The sequence below is a fragment of the Micropterus dolomieu genome, linkage group LG12, assembly GCF_021292245.1.
Source record: "Micropterus dolomieu isolate WLL.071019.BEF.003 ecotype Adirondacks linkage group LG12, ASM2129224v1, whole genome shotgun sequence".
NCBI classification, from domain to species: Eukaryota; Metazoa; Chordata; class Actinopteri; order Centrarchiformes; family Centrarchidae; genus Micropterus; species Micropterus dolomieu.
The window spans coordinates 9212191-9229405 of record NC_060161.1 but is presented as its reverse complement, the minus strand read 5'-3'; the positions used below and the strand labels follow the sequence as shown (position 1 = coordinate 9229405).

The window sequence follows — 17215 nt, the reverse complement described above, 5'->3', positions numbered from 1 at the left end:
ACAGCTCTGAGGCTGGATACACAGCCACTTTCACACATTCCTCACATAATCTGATTATCCTACAGGAGAGAGGGAGAGGGAGGTATGGAGGGAGTGCAGCAGAGTACCATGAGGAGGAAAAGAGAGAGGGAGGGAGACATAGAGAGTGCAGATTTGGAAACAAATTGAGGAAAATGATCACTCCACAGCAACAAAATCTTACAGTCAATATTTACAAGAAGGTATTTGCTGAGGTACTAGTAATGAAAGGGAACAAATCCCTTCAGGTTTCAAACTGTGGAAAGCCTTCAAAGGAAGAGGGGAGGTCGTTATATCTACAGTTGACTATGTCTGGGTGTCCACTACGGGTGGGCCAAAAAATGGATACAGCAATATATCGTTATACATTTTTCCATGATATTGTATCGATATTCCAGCCCATCATATCAATACATAAAAAAAGAAAAATAGAGTTTTGATGGTTAGCTCAATGCTAACATATAATGGGAATCTCCATTAACGTGCTAACAGACATTAGCATCGCTATAAACTACACATTTTACTTCACATGCTGACCATCCTGAGTGACATACTATGCAAATACTGAAAGTACAAATGTTTCCTAAGCTCTGTGAAATAAAAAAGAGCTGCTAACTTCACTGTCTTGATCTGCTACTCTGCTGCTTAAGCACTCCACATTGACTAGCTACCGCAACCCCAAAGGGTCAAAACTCAGACCCAAAATTCCCAGTGGCCTAAAAATACAGCTATCAGGTGGAGAAAGTCAGCACAATGCTCTGTCTGAACAATTATCAATATAATGTGCTGTACATGTTAGTTTGGTACACAGCAATTTCTATTTTCACAACAAAAAAAATAAATCAGTAAATTCGGTGAATTTTCATTTTATAAAGAAATGTTTTTTGTAATAATTTTTCATAGTTGCTCTGTAGTTCTGTAGTTTTCATTTACAGACTGAAAAGCGTGTGCTGCAGAATTGTGCTGTTTCGGCAAATTTGCAGCAAATAAATAGAGGACTTTTTCACAGGATTTTTTTATTCATAGACAGATATCGTAATGTATCATTTTAGGATTGTCTAGCGATATATCGATTATCGCAGAATTGCTGTATTGTGATATAATCGTTATTGTGAGCCATGTATCGTATTGTGAGGTACCCAGCAATTCCCACCCCTAGTGTGCACGAGTCGGACTGCATCGCGTTACTGTTGCACCACGGTTTTGTTCAGTCTTCAGCCCGGCGTCAACTTCCACTGAAAGCATTTCAGGAGCAGAGCATGTTGTTGGCTTGTTATTAATTGGTCCTTTTTGTGGTTGTACTAGGCCTACCGGCAACTGCTCTCTGCTACTTGGTTTTGTTTGTTTGAGTGTCTGATTTTGCTGACTTGTTTGCATTTTGTTGATTTGGTAATTAGTGCTTCTACAATGATTATGTAGGCCATGTAGTGTGATGAAAATGATTTCTGTTTTAACTGAGGTTATTTTTGATTTACGATCGGGAGTCTGGACAAGGTGTTTTCTTTTGAAAATTGACCGGATTCTCTATGCTGTCTGTGTATGCCTGCCTGTCCAGTTCTCCATTTGGCTAACCTAATCTGTGTTTCTTCCCACCTGACCTCTTTTCAGAAATCTCACCACGTTCCCAAATCTCAATAATTAACCTGGTGATGACAAGATTAACAATTAGGAGAAAGCAATGTGGATAAAAGAAAATTAATCTGCAACTATAATGATTATCAATCAATACATTTTTCAAGGCAAAAATACCAAACATCTGCTAGTTTTAGCTTTTCAAAGTGAGGCAAAGTCCTTATAAGCAAATCCTGCCACTCGGCAGCCATCTTGGTAACGCCTCTGAGCAGTTATTTCGGACTAATAAGACCAGGTGTCTATCTGAATGAATGGGGAGAGAGCCATAACTGATCAAATCTGCTAAAAACGCTGAAAAGGTTTGATGACTTTGCCTCAAAATAAGGTTTAAAAAGTGTTTTTCCCCACAGGTTATATTTCTACCACACATGCATAGTAGACCCTTACGTCAGTGGAACCACACGACTGGCTTAATATGTTTCTCAGGATAACAGGCTTTCCCTATAGAGCTGTATTGAGTGGCGCGTCCCCTCTTAAAACACCTCTGGCTCCGCAAGTGTTCATGGGTGGTTTTTGACATTCCATAGACTAAACAATGAATCAAAAAAATAACTGTTACCTGCAGCCCTGTAACAACGTACTGTATGGCTATAAAGTCAACTGAGAAACTGTTTATGGATAAAATGAGCAGACAGGCATGTTTGTTGTTGGCCTGTACAGCAAAATGAATATTAAATAAAGAAACACTGTCATGTGGATGCAAGAATCCTAACAAAAAAAGAATAGTTTTGCCATAAAGCTTTACTGTGCATTGATTTGCAACATGTCATACATCATACACTCAGAGATATTAAAGTAGTAGCAACCATGGTATAAACTGCAGAGAAAACCCCCTGACCACTGGCTAATGTATATCGTTTCCTGGTGCAGTCATGCTGCCAAACTCTAGTTACTCAGAGTTCTAGGAATGATGGCCAAAAACAAAGAATAATCTGCTCCTTTAAAGGATCACTGTGTAATCTACATTCAGCAATCACTACTGCTGCTAACAGCAACAACGATAAGAGCTCTCACAACGTCACGTCCGAGAGGCTGTGGAAGCATCTTTAAACCAAAGTGTCAGTGATAATGTCAAGAAGAACAAAGGGGAGGAACACTAACATCCCCACTGCAAAGCTGCTCCCTCACACACGCTGGATCACTTTCACCTTGCCTGGTTTTCTATTCCAGCAAGAGCAGCCAAGTGCTCTTTACTGCTCCATTTACTGCTTCACAGAGCTTTGTGCATCCTGTGCAATACACAGCCTCCACTGGGGTGGTCAGAACACTAACCCTGCGTGTGCATGTGTCATTAAAACCTAAAGCAAGCTCTCTAGATCACCAAAGACGGTGAGAAGGACCACCCTCAAACAAGCCTGAGGGCGAGCAGAGAAGTACTTCGTCGTGCAAACAAACCCACCCACGCCCTTTCTGCAGAAACTCCCTCCTGTCTCTCGCCCTTTGTCTTCTTTCAGTCAGTTCGCCCCTCACCTCCATTTTCTTCATGCTTTCCTTCACTTTGTCATCCTTCACTTCAGTGCCATTGAGCAGGAACATGAACATGCATCTGTTGCAAACTTTTGACAGAGCAAATCCATTTTTCCAACACAAAACACATTTTGGTCACTTGCCTGATATTTGCAAACACATGTCGCACTTACACTTTCAATTGTATTCTAGGCATTGCAATTAGCCCGTTTTCACATTTGCTGTGTCAACACTAGGTTTGCCTGAAAAATGATAGTTAAGTAGATAAGTACAAAACCACAGAAACACCTAGATATGGCAGAGGGATGTTTTCACTGTGAGGTATTCACACTGCCTGGAGCTCAGGACTAAGGGGCTTTTCCTGGGTGAGGTGTGTGTGTGTGTGTGTGTGTTTATGCGAGTCAGGCAACGGGGTCATGTTTGGGTCTTGGAGACAATTTGAGACCCTGAGGCTCTGTTGTTGTTGTCGGTGCAAAAATGCTTAGCCAGATTAGAGGGAGGAGGCTTTTCTGCCCTCTTCCCAGAATACAGCTGTTGTGATTGACGGCACACTGACAGATGCTGTGTGTGTGTGTGTGTGTGTGTGTGTGTGTATGTTTCAGGTGTCTATTTCTTGTTACCAACAGCGTATCACTTTGGGGATGTGTTTAGTCTGGGTATTTGACAAGTTTTCAGGTCAGGGCCTGCCTCCACACAGGGCTGCTAGATTATGGCAAACATCATCACCAAGACTGTGCGTCATTAAAGTAAATCCGACACATTGGTTTTTCCCTTGAGAAAATGTTTCCTGCTAATTACAAACCATCGTCGTCATGAAGCCATGCGACTCCTGCCAATCATCATGGGCTCTTAGATAAGTGAGGGTTTACATACATCATGCAAGTCTCAGAGTCTTGGCCAAGACTACAAACTCAAGTGAACTTGAGTCAAAGCCCTTATTCTTATTAGAAATGTTTTTTCTGGCAGCATGGTGAGAAAATGTCACCTTTTTTTTCAAGCAGCTCTGCTTGTTTCAATATCGCCACACAAGACACTGAGGCAAATCACTCTATTTTAGGGCTGTCATCCTTAGAGCTGGATCGAAACCCATTTTCTCAAGTGTCACAACTGGAACATACAGGGACTGTGTTGATACTGCTGGAATCCGTGCAACTTCCAGCTTTCCAAATCAGTCTGGTTGCTACAAACACAATTCAGTACTCGACTAAATGTCCTGTTCAGGTGGTTATCTTTGGATTACATTGACAGGACACAATTTGTATATAAAACTACAGAATATGTTGACAGCCACATCTAAAGACGGATCAGCACATGGCGTGTGACATTAACATTAGGATATCCAGCTACCAACAGCTTTTCTGTTGCAGGTGACGGCTGCCCCCAGCGGCAACCCACTGCTGACGTAGCCACCAGCAGATGCATGACAAGCCCAAACCGTTTAATGAGCCAACCACCCAATCATCTTCGGTGAGCACTTTCTGTGCTTCTGGGAAACTTAATTGCACTGTGTGGTTTAAGTGTTACAGTAAGATGGTGGCTTTTGTTAATTACGGTTGGTTTATGGTCTGGCATCGTCATGGTTACTGCCTCCAGCCACCACAATACAGCAGACCCATGATTACATAAGCACACACACACACACACACACACACACACACACACACACACACACACAGGTTTATCAGGTGAGCTCTCACATACAGTAGTATTTCACGGCTAATGAATATCATCTGAAAAACACCCAACAGTCACTACTTACTGAAAATTTACTGTGGGAAAAATCAGTTCATTGGAAATCAATGAATTGTTTCAGCAACATATTCACTAGTTCCAGCTGCTGAAATGTCAGGATTTTATCTGATCTTATATTGAATATCTTTGCTGATGAAGATCATGTGATGTGATATGTAAAAGCTCCAGAAAAGCTACTAAACGGAACTTTTTCAACTGCTGTTTCCAAAGTAAAGATTAAAGTTTAAACCTCAGCTTCGAAACCAACACAGGCGTGGAGTCCTTTCTGTGCGATTCCATGACCAATGTATCCGCTGATGACGATCATGGTATGATCTGATCGAAAGCTCCAGAGCAGCTAAGTGGACATTATTTTGTAACTGTTTTCTCCACTGAATATCCTTGATTTTGAAATTTTAATCTAACTAAACTAACAAACATTATGCTGCCCATTCAGAACAGTTCATATAACAATAATTGACGAATTAAGTCATTTCTGAGATTAAAGCAATAATTCTGACTTTAAAGTCAGACAACTCGCATGAAAACACTGTTTAGTCTCCCCCATGTGTGGTTGAACTCTACCTGGAAAAAGTTTGCAGATAGATGAAATTTCATAACTTTCACCTCATGGAAGTTATTCCCATTTTAGTTTTCACAACATTTTAAAAAAGGACTTGACAGGTGAATGTAAAATAAGGTATTCATTAAGAGAACTGCCCCTCAATTGCATTCATGAATCTAATGCACTTTTTTCCTCACACTGTCTTTTCTTCTGTTCCTATAAGGGAAAAAAAGCCATTTGATGCGCACTGCTGGTGAAAAGCTGTGAAAGCACTAATACCAGTCAGAAATGTTTCAGAAAGGGTTTGTAAAGCCTCGACTTGGATGTACACCAAGAGAGAGGGAGAGTTACGAACAGATCAGAGGACAGGCGATTCTGCATTAGTTTATGATGAAAGACAAGCTGTCTCGCTCTCTCCCCGTTTCTCAGCTCTGTAATTATGAGGTTTGTGTGTTTTCTTCGTTCCATTGGACATGCCAAGCCAACATCACAGAGCAAAGGCTGATTGCTATCGAACAGTACAGGTGGTTTACCGTACGAGCAGATGTTTCCCTCACCGCAAATACACATCTGCAAAACCCTGATCTGAAGGCGGGCCGAAAGGGGGGGGTAGATGGAGGGATAACACAGTGCTGACGGAGGTTTACAGAAGATATGAGAAAAGACAAGGAAATAGGGTGGGAGACAGAGGACTTGTCCAACAGCAGGCTACAAACAGGATAGTGTTTAGGGAGAGCGATGATGATGCTCCCTTTGGTATCTCTTCAAAAAGATGATGAGAGGGTGCTCTGCTAAAAAACCACAGGCCAAGCAAATAGAGATGGAGTAAAGGGAGGAAGAGAAGTGTTTAGAAGCTCCAGCTCTGGGATTGTATCTTTTGGAGGGAATAGAGGACATGTGGTTTCCTTGATTGGACTGGGAATGGTAGCAGGCTGGGTGTGAGAAATGAGTGTCACATTGTACAGAACCTTTTCATTAGTGAGGTTATGAACGTTGCAAATCCACTAAGCCATCATGGGATCATTTATCCACTGATGCAAGAACTCAGTCCAGATATACAGTATGCAGGGCTCTGGAATGATCACAGACTGCCCACTCATGCTAGCATACATAAAAATGATCCCAGTGAGTTCCACGCAGTGTGGTATACTGATTTTACATTTGGGACTGGATTTGGATCAGGACTAGGTTTCTCCGGGAACCCCAAGTTGAGGTATCGGGAGGAATGGGAAGATATTAAGTCAGAACGGTGCATCTCCAATTTAAATGTGTTCAGCAGCACTGAGATTTTATTTAATTATTCTTTACCATCTGAGAAGCACTTTTAGTCAATAATAGATTAGTCAGTTGGGGGGAAGGGGTTATTCTAGGAGGTTAGGCCCTCTGTCTTATTTCACCATTCCAAATCCAAAAAGTGCTGCCTAAATAAAGTTTACTTAATAGTCCAAACTTCCGAAGACAGCACTACAAGTTTGGTAGTGCAACATCATTTATACATGCTAGATTTCTCACAAAGTGCTGTACTTAAAAAAACATCCTCATCTTAATCCAACTCTTGCACTTCCGTTGCAGTGCGATGCATCTAACCCTCATCCAACCCCAGCCTGTGCAAGCCTATACTCCCCTGAGAAAACCTGCAGGGACAAGTCAGCCTCAGCACAGTGGAGCTGGCTCAACACTGTCATCTGGTTTTATGCCAGCAGCATCTTATCTTTAGATGCTCAAAGAGTCCTGACTGTGACTGACAGCTACAAGCCTTGTCATCCATTAACCCGCATTGTGTCCCGCCCACGGTACCAGACCGCCATGCCCCCAAACCCCAGCACCAGACACACCCATATGGGCGTCTGTGTGAGTGTAAGCATGTGTGGCTAAATGACAGTGGCCAGACAGGCAGATCCAAATACGCCACATAACACGCAAATTCACGTCAACACATGGGAATTACACGTGCAAACATAGTATGTACTCACAGGAGGGTCCATTTATCCAAACCTTCTCCTCAGCCCTTCCTTTGTTGTTGTTGTTGTCTCTACAGGAGGACCTCCCTTCTTCTGACAGACCTCTTGCTGTGGGAACCCCCCGCATCCTCCACATCAACCCCGTTACATTAGCTATACCCCAGCCCACCCCATCATGGCAAGCCACTAACGCAGCTTTGGTCTTGTAATCCTAAAAGCCTTGTCCAAGACAGACAGGCAGACAGGCAGCCTAACAAGCTAACAGGCTCATCCTATTACAGCTCTAAGCCTATTAAAGACGCCTGGTGAGGCTCACCAGAAATGATCCTCTCTTAATGGACCCAAATTACCAGGGTAATCATCAATGCCAAGACTAAATAGGTCTATTTCAACTGTTAGTTCTACATTTTAAGGCAGGAGTCCAAAGGTAAATGCTTGGTTGATGATGTTAAATCAGAAGGCTGGTTGCCAGTTGTGTTAAAGCCATATGAAACTGTGCTATTTGGCATGCAGCAGGGTCTCTTGAATAGTGCTCAAGCTTGGCTCGAGATCCCAATCCTTCTCCCCATGTTTTTCCAGATGGATATTGACACAGGGGCAAGGCCGGGAGGGCTATGATTAGTCGTCCCGAGTTTAAAGTCTCTGTTCCCGCATGCCAGTTTACTGACAGGCCGGCTTTGGAGGGAAAGAGGGAGAGATTACAAACTCATTTCTCCTCTCCACACCCACCACCCCACCAACACCACCATCAAAATGGAGGGGCTCACACGTCTGAAAGCTTTTAAACTTCAATCATCATTGGGGAGAACGGGCTTTCCGAACGGCGGCGGAGAGGGAAAGCAGAACCAAATGGGCCAAAACGGTGACACCATGTAACCGTTGCGCCCACATCACACGAACTCCAATTAATTGCTCGTCGACGCAGGGTTTCCGTGAGGAAAGCTGCAATAATAAATGGTAATAAACACTTAAACACTTGTGCAGTTTTGCCCCCAAAGCATGGCACCCTGTAAGTGGGAGAGCTATTGAGCGAGGACTTGCTGAAAGGGACCCTTGACTCGCCAAGATAGCCTGCTGTGTTAACCATCATCAGCTCCAATCAACATGGAGAGAAAAGGAACTCAGGGTCCGGTACCGGTGAGCACTACATCAAGTGGCCTTCATAGGGCTCAAACACAATATTTATAACAGTAAAGGTTTAGGGAGCAACTACTTCACTTTAACGGAAAGCAAACTTCTCATGATCGTTTGGGAGCCTTGGGAGCCATTTTGGTGGCGTTACACCCACAACTAGTAACAAAGTCACCAGGCTCCTAGCATCACATATTTTGGGAGAATGTGCCACTGAATTTCCCTGTGCCACTTTCAGGTATGATTCAAATTTTGAGTGCAATGCTGCCTAACACTACAACTTCAAGGCCTTAGTCATTACAAGGCTAACTACCACTGGTAAAGAATTGGCTAATGGTTTTCGCCTGAAAATGTATTCCTCCAGGAAAATCTGCCAACCAAAAGAGTTGGGAAACTGGGTAAACTATGTGGGTTCACCATCTATTACATACCTGCATATTAACCAAAATCGTATTGGTTAAACTCTCGTCCAAAACCAAAACTAAAACATCATCTGCTACATTCTCGTGTGCCGCTTAGATGTGATTACAACCCTCTACACAATGGATGTCTGTCAGAACCTCACCAAATGCCGGGCAGAGACGCACCGCCGGGCTACCTGATACCCTGCAGCTGCTAGCAGAGGTCCTGTTATTGTAGGACTCCATTCATTGCTACAAGCAGGAGACATTAGAGATATGGAGCATTTGTGTTTTCATTCCAGGATGGTGTTAGGATCCCTCTGGCTGCGGTGTGGAGCTGGACTATAAATCTGACTGGGCACTGGTAGTTGAGCTTGGAAATCTGATAAAATAAACTAAGTGGAGGAAAAGCAATGCTAATAACTTTTATTAATAAAGCTGTGAACTGGTGAAGGAAAAGAAAAGACTCGTTCAAACCTAGGCCATATCAAGACAAGGACAGAATCCCCATGTTTATACCCCACAGGTCAGCAGTTAAGAGTTCCATAGCATTATTTACAGTAAGTTTAAGAACCCTACTGATCCATTATTTTAAGTTTCAGTGAAGCATGCAAGATAACATGTGTTGTTGATGTATCTGGATCTGTTGTCTAGCAACGATGAGGTAATGAAAACCAGACTTGTTTTCAATGTCACAATGCTAGAAAACAAGGAATTGACTTACATAACAGTGTGCTATGTCAGAAAGATGAAATGTTAAAAGAATGCCAAAAAAGCTAATGTTAGAACCAGCTACATGCTTTTAAAGATCGGCTGCTGCACAATAAGTCATGGGAAAGCATGTCAGAAAAAAGATGAGTTTTCACATCAGGGGTCAGTGAAGGTAAAGAGGAACCTTGCTCTATTGTATGTACCATCCATTCTGTAAAAATACGCTACTGAAATCTGTCTTGAGTACCATCTAACAAAAGATGTCCTCAGACTGAATGCATAGCTTGATGTTTTAAAGTCCCAAAATGTCTTATTTCATATTCATGGGGCATGCATTTTTGCATAAAGCATTAAATTACCAGATGATTGAATGGAGTTTGGCGTGAGGGCATACTAACTACATAGACTATCCAGTGTTTCCCATTAATTAACAAGACCATGGCGGCCATAGTCTAATTTGCTCCGCCATAGTTTCAAAATGAACCAAAAAATATTTTTACATCTCATGATATATTACAGTCCTCTAACGTTGTGTTTTGTGGGCGCTGCTCCGCACTACTGTAGGCTCGCACGCTCAGACACTTTGGCCTCCGACTCGAGACAACCACTTTTCTTTTGAGGTAACTATGATAACGTTAACGGTTAACGGCCTACATTTGGAGTGCACACGTATTAAAGCCTTCATGGTAAATCCACTGTAACGGACCAGAGCGCGCTGACAGGCAGGTTAGCGACTTTTTCCTGTCAGTTTGTCTCTTTACAAAGACAAGTGTTGAGAGTCTGACCTGAAGAGAGGCTGTGACGTCTTCATTTTACGCGATACGAGAACCACATACAACATTATTTATCAAGTTCGGACTCTGGTTGGACTTAATGAATTTAGCATGAGGATACACACAACGTCTCTAAATTGTCCTTAGGTGTGACTGTGAGTGTGAGCGGTTGTCTGTCTATATGTGGCCCCCAATGGGCTGGCGACCTGTCCAGGGTTTGCCCAATGTCAGCTGGGATAGGCTCCAGCTCCCCTGCGACCCTGTACACAGGATAAGCGGTTGGCGATGGATACCCACAACGCCCGGTTTTCAAAATAAGGTTTCTATACAGCATGGAAATAAGATTAATTGGATTATATTCACAGAAAGTATAAAACATATAATATGTGTCCAATGAAAGTAAAAAAATGTTTTACTTATTCTGTCTACTGTTCTTTGATTCAGGGTTTTTGGGAAAACATTAAATAAATTTGTTGACTTTTGTTGCTGTTTCATCACCATTTATAGCAATAAAATGAGTTTATGACCAAATAATTTATTAAAGCACAACATTGTTTACAAGCGTACCAAGTTCTTCATAGATAGCCTCTTAATTTTGAAACAAATTAATGTATTTAACTTTGAATTGTACAAAACTTTAAGGGGGTTTATGGCCCACCCACCATAGTCTCTTAAAGTCCTGTGGGAAAACACTGCTATTTATTGATTACCGTCCAAAACCGTAGGGGGAACAGGGGGAAAGAGCCTCTCCTCCCGCTGTCAGAGAAACTACCCTGCCTTTTAGAAACACCGCTCAACTCAAACTCACACCTCTGACTTCTTGAATAAAAAAGTGACAGTGTGTTCTATAAACACAAAATTCATCTAGGAGTCACGTGGATCTAATGCGATGTTTTCGGCGCGGGGTGGGTGTGCGTGCGTACGTGCGTGCATGCGTGCTTAGAGCGACACAGATCAAATACAAAAGCGTCCCGTCGAATAAATGAATAAACTGGAGCAGTTTTATAACTTAGTGTGACATTCTAATTATTACTCTGAATAAGACTATACGCGTAAATGTTACAGAATATGGAATAATACATCTTCAGGTACAATATGCCATTATGAATGACTTAACAGTTAACTTCCAGGAATAACGTTACCAAACCAAACCCCGTATCGACTAGCTAAAGAGGCACAAAGGGTCACTGCGAACATGCTAGCAGCTCATGGTGTGTGTTATGGCCATTAAGGAGATGCTATGTGAGATAAATAATAAAGTCACTGTAAATGCTTTTTCTCCTATGGGAATGTCCTGTGAGTGGTCAGGAAAAAAGCCCCAGGTCGGGCCACTCACCCCTGCTGGAAGTGAACAGAACAGGGTCGCTCCTCATCGTGAAGTCAAACTCATCTAATCCGTCCAACGACACTCAGGAGCAGGCGCGTGCCCAGCGGCTCCCCGGCAGCAGTACACTCCACTCGGAGACTTCAGGCCGTTTGTGGCTCCACTTGCCTTTTACACCGAACCGGCCACTGAAACGTCTCTCTTTTCCTTTCAAACTTCTTCTCCGGGTCTTTTTTTTTTTTTTTTTTACTGCCCCTCCTTCCTTTCCCCGTTCTCCTTCTCCTCCCCTCTTCTTCTTCTCTCTCTCCCACAAACTGCCTGCATGGATATTTATGCTGCATTTAAAGACCATCGGAAATAAGGCAATTCCCTGCCTGGATTATGGATTTATCACTTTATCGCGGGTCAATCTATTGCATTAAAAATTGTGACTTTATTATGCTTATGTAATTGTATCCTTTTCTTATGTAAACTATTAACAGTGAAAAATACACGGTTCACTTTGTTACAGGCTGTGTCCAGTGTCTCATGAGCAACTATCTTAAATCTTAAAAACTGGCTTTTAGCTGCTCATGGTGGGAATTGCTGTGTCTCTGTAAATAATATTACAAAGAGTATGGTCTAGACCTGCTCTAAAAGTGCAATGGGATAACTGTTGAATATTGTGACCTGTGATCTGCACATTGAACATTAGTATTGTTTTGTACTATCTGGATGTTACTCTGGACAAAAGTGTGTAAATGCAAATGATGCTGCTTCTGTAAAACTCCTGCACTGTTGCGAGAGTTTGGTTTACCAGGATGAATTCTAATGCTGTAACCTCAAACCTTCAGCTTGGTCTTAACCAGCTTTAGTTTCACTTTGTCACATTCTTGAGAGAAGGGACGAAACAATAAAAGAGAGTAAGGCTGTTTTTCCTAATTACACACCATTACCATAAGCTGCTGATTCTCCCATCCCCAGGGGCAAGAGCCTGGCTGAGACTTAGTTCAATATCCCATCTGCCAACAGGGGAGAAGGAAGAAGGGGGGTGGGGGGTCAGAGCGACGCTAACCAATGCTGTGTTTTTCTTTTTTTTCTTCAGGACTACACTTTTTCAGAAAGAAACATGAGACCGAGGGAGGGAACAGTGTGGAGAGAAAGAATAATGTCCCGGCTCACCTTTCAGTTCCACCAGTTCAAGGAGAACCACAGAATGGCTGAGGCTGTTAAAGCATAATCACCATAATGTTCCAGTAACTGACCTCGCCCTGCAGGCTATGTGTGTGTGTGGTGCTCAGTAGTAACTTTACTTTAGTACTTTAGTATATGACAAATAATTTTTTGTTAATTTTCTATTTATACAGACGTAATACGTGTCATGTACAGTATAATGAAACTGAATGCATTGGTGGCCACAAAATGGATGCAAATATCGTACATTAGGTGCCTTCTTCTAGTGCTTTGGCCAACTAACATTTGTGACAGTGTTGAGTCTGTCAGACAAAGTAAGGTTTATATTTTTCTTACATCCAGACAATGACCGCAAAAGTTGCATTATATTAGTAAGAGTGGTTAAACACTGCCTCCAACCAGTTAACACCGGTTCATTTTACCTATGACCACAATCTATCTCGCACCCTAACCAAGTACTTTTATTCGCCTGAACTAGGGCTGAGCAATTAAACAATAATGATAATTAGCGTGATAACATTTTCATCAAGTTTAAAACCACAATTAACCATCAGGTTTCTTCAACTTTCACTCAGGAGCAAAAATCAGCCTTGATACTTGAAATAAAAAATTATTTGACATTTATCCTGATAATTATCGTGATCGAATTATATGATATGTTGAATCGTGATAACATTTTTGGCCATATCGCCCAGCCCTGGGTAAACTTAACCAGACCTTACCCAGAGTAATGGCAGAAGAGTCATGCTTTTTGGAAGGCAGTGACAAACTAACTGTAATAACAGAAACTGTTATTTCAGTTAGTTAGTATCAGTGGGGCGTGTGTTAGCCCTGTGATAGACTGCTGACCTTGGCATTACAGTGTTCCTGCTGGGATAGGCTGGGATGTTGAAGCTGCATCAATTAATATTTTTGTCCACTTGGGAGTTATTAAACAAGAAACACAACTCTGACGTTACGTCACAAGTTATGTTGGCAAAGAATTTACACATCCGGCAGACACAGAGCAAAATTAGCATTCATTTCAAGTCACGTCTATGTCCACCTGATAAATATAAGTACAATTACAAGTAGGGCTGAGCTATATGGCCAAAAATGTTATCACGATAAAAAATTCTAATCATTCGATATCGATGATTATCACGATAAACATCAAATCATTATTTCTTTGAAGTTTAAAGGCTGATTTTGGCTCCTGATTGAAAGTTGAAGAAACTAGTTTTCTTTTAGCTCTAGGAAACTAACTAAAAAATAAATTGAAGACCCTCTGTTAGCTAACTTTCTGCAATAACTATGCTAACTACACCTGGCTAACTACAACTTAGTTAACTTAGCTAACGTTAACTAAACTAGAAAGACAAACCAACAATCAGACACAGAGAGACATAAGTTCTAAGTAAATTACATGATAAATTGGTTAGCTAGCTCACAACAATGTTTATCGGTTTGATGCTCTGGATTAACGAGGCGCGACGGCGTTACAGCTTTTTAACGAGGCATGACGGTGCGCCTGCGCAAGCTTGGAGAATGACGTATGACTTATGGAATTACTATAGTCACCCGTTTTAAAAAATATTTGGCAAACTATGTGGGTAATCAACATTGTAAGGAAATGAAAATATGAAATATCATAGAAATAAACATAAAACCAAAACAGAGAGCTAAAGAGGCTTCAAAGCTCCATAGAACTGCAGAGATGGGTTATAATTCTCTGTTGGTCTGAAACTACAAACTCCAACTGTCACATTACACGTAGTCAGTTCTTCCATTGTTGATATGAAAATATTTGTTGGTGCGGCTTTAATTTAGCACTTTTAAATGTATGTATGGCAGCCAATGGCTTTGCATGTTATTTCTTCAGCAACAAAGAGCTCTGAGTTCAGCACAACAGGCCACACACACACACACACACACACGCAAAGATTGTGGTCGGAGACAATTGCTTTAGACAGGCCGGTCAAAACAAACGGCAGGCTAATCTGAACCCAAAACCCTTCCAGATTTTATCTCCATTAAAGCTCACTGCCAAACTGAAAACAACAAGGGCCAGACAAACACCACTGAGCTTAAAACACGAGGGGCAGGTTGGGTCGGGGGTGTTTTTATGGGCAGAAGAAGTGGCATTCCTCACAGCTCTGTTCATTGTGCTGCACCGTGATGCAGTATGCAGGCCAGATGACCCAAAAGTCAGTTAATTGCAGTGGAGAGGTCCAGTGGGAGGATTTCTGCTTGAGCTATGAGCCTCTTATCAGGGTGAGATATGATGATGGAGAGGGAGTGTGTGGTGAGCATGTGTGTGAAACGATGAGCGATGAAAAGGATGGATGGATTACAGTGTGTTGTAACTCTCAGTATATTCTTCATTCGAGTCTGTATTTTAAGTGTGTGAGTACATGTCACCCACATACGTTTCTGAGCTCCAGTGTGTGTGTGTGTGTGTCTGCTCAGTGGGGTATCAGAATAACATGACAGGTTGATGGCTGACCGGAGCAGGGAATGGTCCAAGTTATTACAGTATCTCAATCTCTATTAGATTTAATCTCAGTCAGGGGGCCAAACACTGATGTCACTGTTGACTTTTATACAACAGAGCCAAGCTCACACACACACACACACACACACACACACACACATATATACACGAGGTCCAACTAAAGCTGGCTATAAAACATCTTTGGTTTTAATTTGAACACCCTTTCCCATGTGAGATGTTCTTGTTTCTGAGTTAGCCATGTTAACACATTGTGTTTCATGCTTCAAAATATCCATCATTTCATATTCCGTCCATGACAACCTCCGTACAGAGGCATTGTCACCTTGCTGTAGCTACCACAGAGGAAAGGGGGGGAATTTTGATCATTAAAAACTTAATTTCCTGCATTCTGTTGAACGTTTCTGTACCAACTTATAGTGGAAACGTTTTTATTTATGTGAAAGGAAACACAAAATTCAGGCAACATGTAACATTTCACAATATGTAAATATAACAGAATGTAAGTCAGTGCAGCTCTCAGGCATTCTGTGCTGCTTTCAGATCTGTTTCTCCTGTAGACCAACTTTTCTCATGTAATATCATCCCAGCTGAGGCGACACACATGCAGGCATGATTCACTCTCTCTCTTTTGTCAGGAAGAGAACAAAAAACTTGGCCAAAAAGAAACTGTGATGAGAAGTCGTTAAAGTTACTGATTGGTGCTGCATGTTTTTCAGTTATTTTATAATCAGTAGCTTGTTTTTTTTAGCTTAAGTTACTTTTTTCAGACAATGCACATTTCTTCTGCATTTTAATTGCATTGCATGTTTCCTGAATGTTATTTAACAAATTTTGCTTTTAAAAAGTGATGGGTACCAAATCAGCCATTTCAGAAAGTGGGTGGGGACGTGTCCCCAGTATAAATGACACCTGCACTTAAGACACCGACAAAATGTGGAATTTAGTGATTTTATTTTTAAACACTCTGAAACTTATACAGAGTCTGGTTGGCGGCTTTTCAAAAAGGTCTTAGCTTGGGGGGAATTTGGACTTTTAACTTCAGAGTTTCTAAAATTCTGGCTACAGCCCCAGTTGTCATGTTGAAACAAGAAACTGCTGCCAAAAATGTGCAAGCAAACTGTTGTCTAAAACATAATTTCATGCTGTGGCATTAAGGTTAAGGCAGAGAAATGAAAATTGCTGACCTGGTGGATGGCTTTTTACATTACAGTTCCAGCATGACCAGATCCTTATTTCACAAAATGAGTGAACCATGCCATGGTGTTTCATACATCTGATTTGGTCAGCTCTCCCATGCTGTCACTGGTTTCCATTCATGCATGTATGATATGTAAACCAATATGTAGAAACGGCCCAGCAATGCAACAGGGGGAAAACTGATGCAGGCTTGATGTTTACACAAAGTCTCTAAGGGACTTTCATATCATAGAGAAGGGAAACCAACGGCTGCTTCTTACTGCAGGACAATCACAGAATCTTCTAAAGAACAGCACAGAATAGTTTGCATTCATAAAATATGACAAAGAGCTACACTGTGAAATGCTAAGAAATGTGATTTGCTGATAAAATCCCAGCGTCAGCGAGACTGTGAGTTTTGGTTGGAGTTTTTTTTTTATTTTTTGTTTGCAATTCAGAGTTTTCCTTTTCTGGTACTCTTCTGTTGGCCATCTCCTGCCAGGAACTCTGGGAAGTGACCCCAGACTGCGATGCTATCAGCATTCGGACAGTAGTACTCCCTAAGAGTGAATGTCCACAAGACACTAAGTAAAATTCTAGCAAAGCAGTACTTCTACTTGATCTGAATACTTTGGTTGCTCCTTTCATTGTTGGTATT

At 41.7% G+C, this 17215-nt stretch overlaps 1 protein-coding gene across 3 annotated transcripts in view; it reads right to left on the bottom strand.

The window, feature by feature from the left end:
* The window catches only part of afap1 (actin filament associated protein 1), a 187123-nt gene that overhangs the window by 131927 nt on the left and 37981 nt on the right, over window positions 1–17215 (bottom strand). Inside the window, exon 1 of one of the 3 annotated variants that reach the window (XM_046064592.1) lies at window positions 11727–11941. The exons of 1 other annotated variant lie outside the window; for it this stretch is intronic. In XM_046064592.1, coding sequence (XP_045920548.1) covers window positions 11727–11763 — 37 coding nt within the window. In that variant the 5' untranslated portion in view covers window positions 11764–11941. Of the gene's footprint in view, window positions 1–11726; window positions 11942–17215 lie in introns of those variants that run through there. One more of the 3 variants, XM_046064594.1, reaches the window with a different exon arrangement.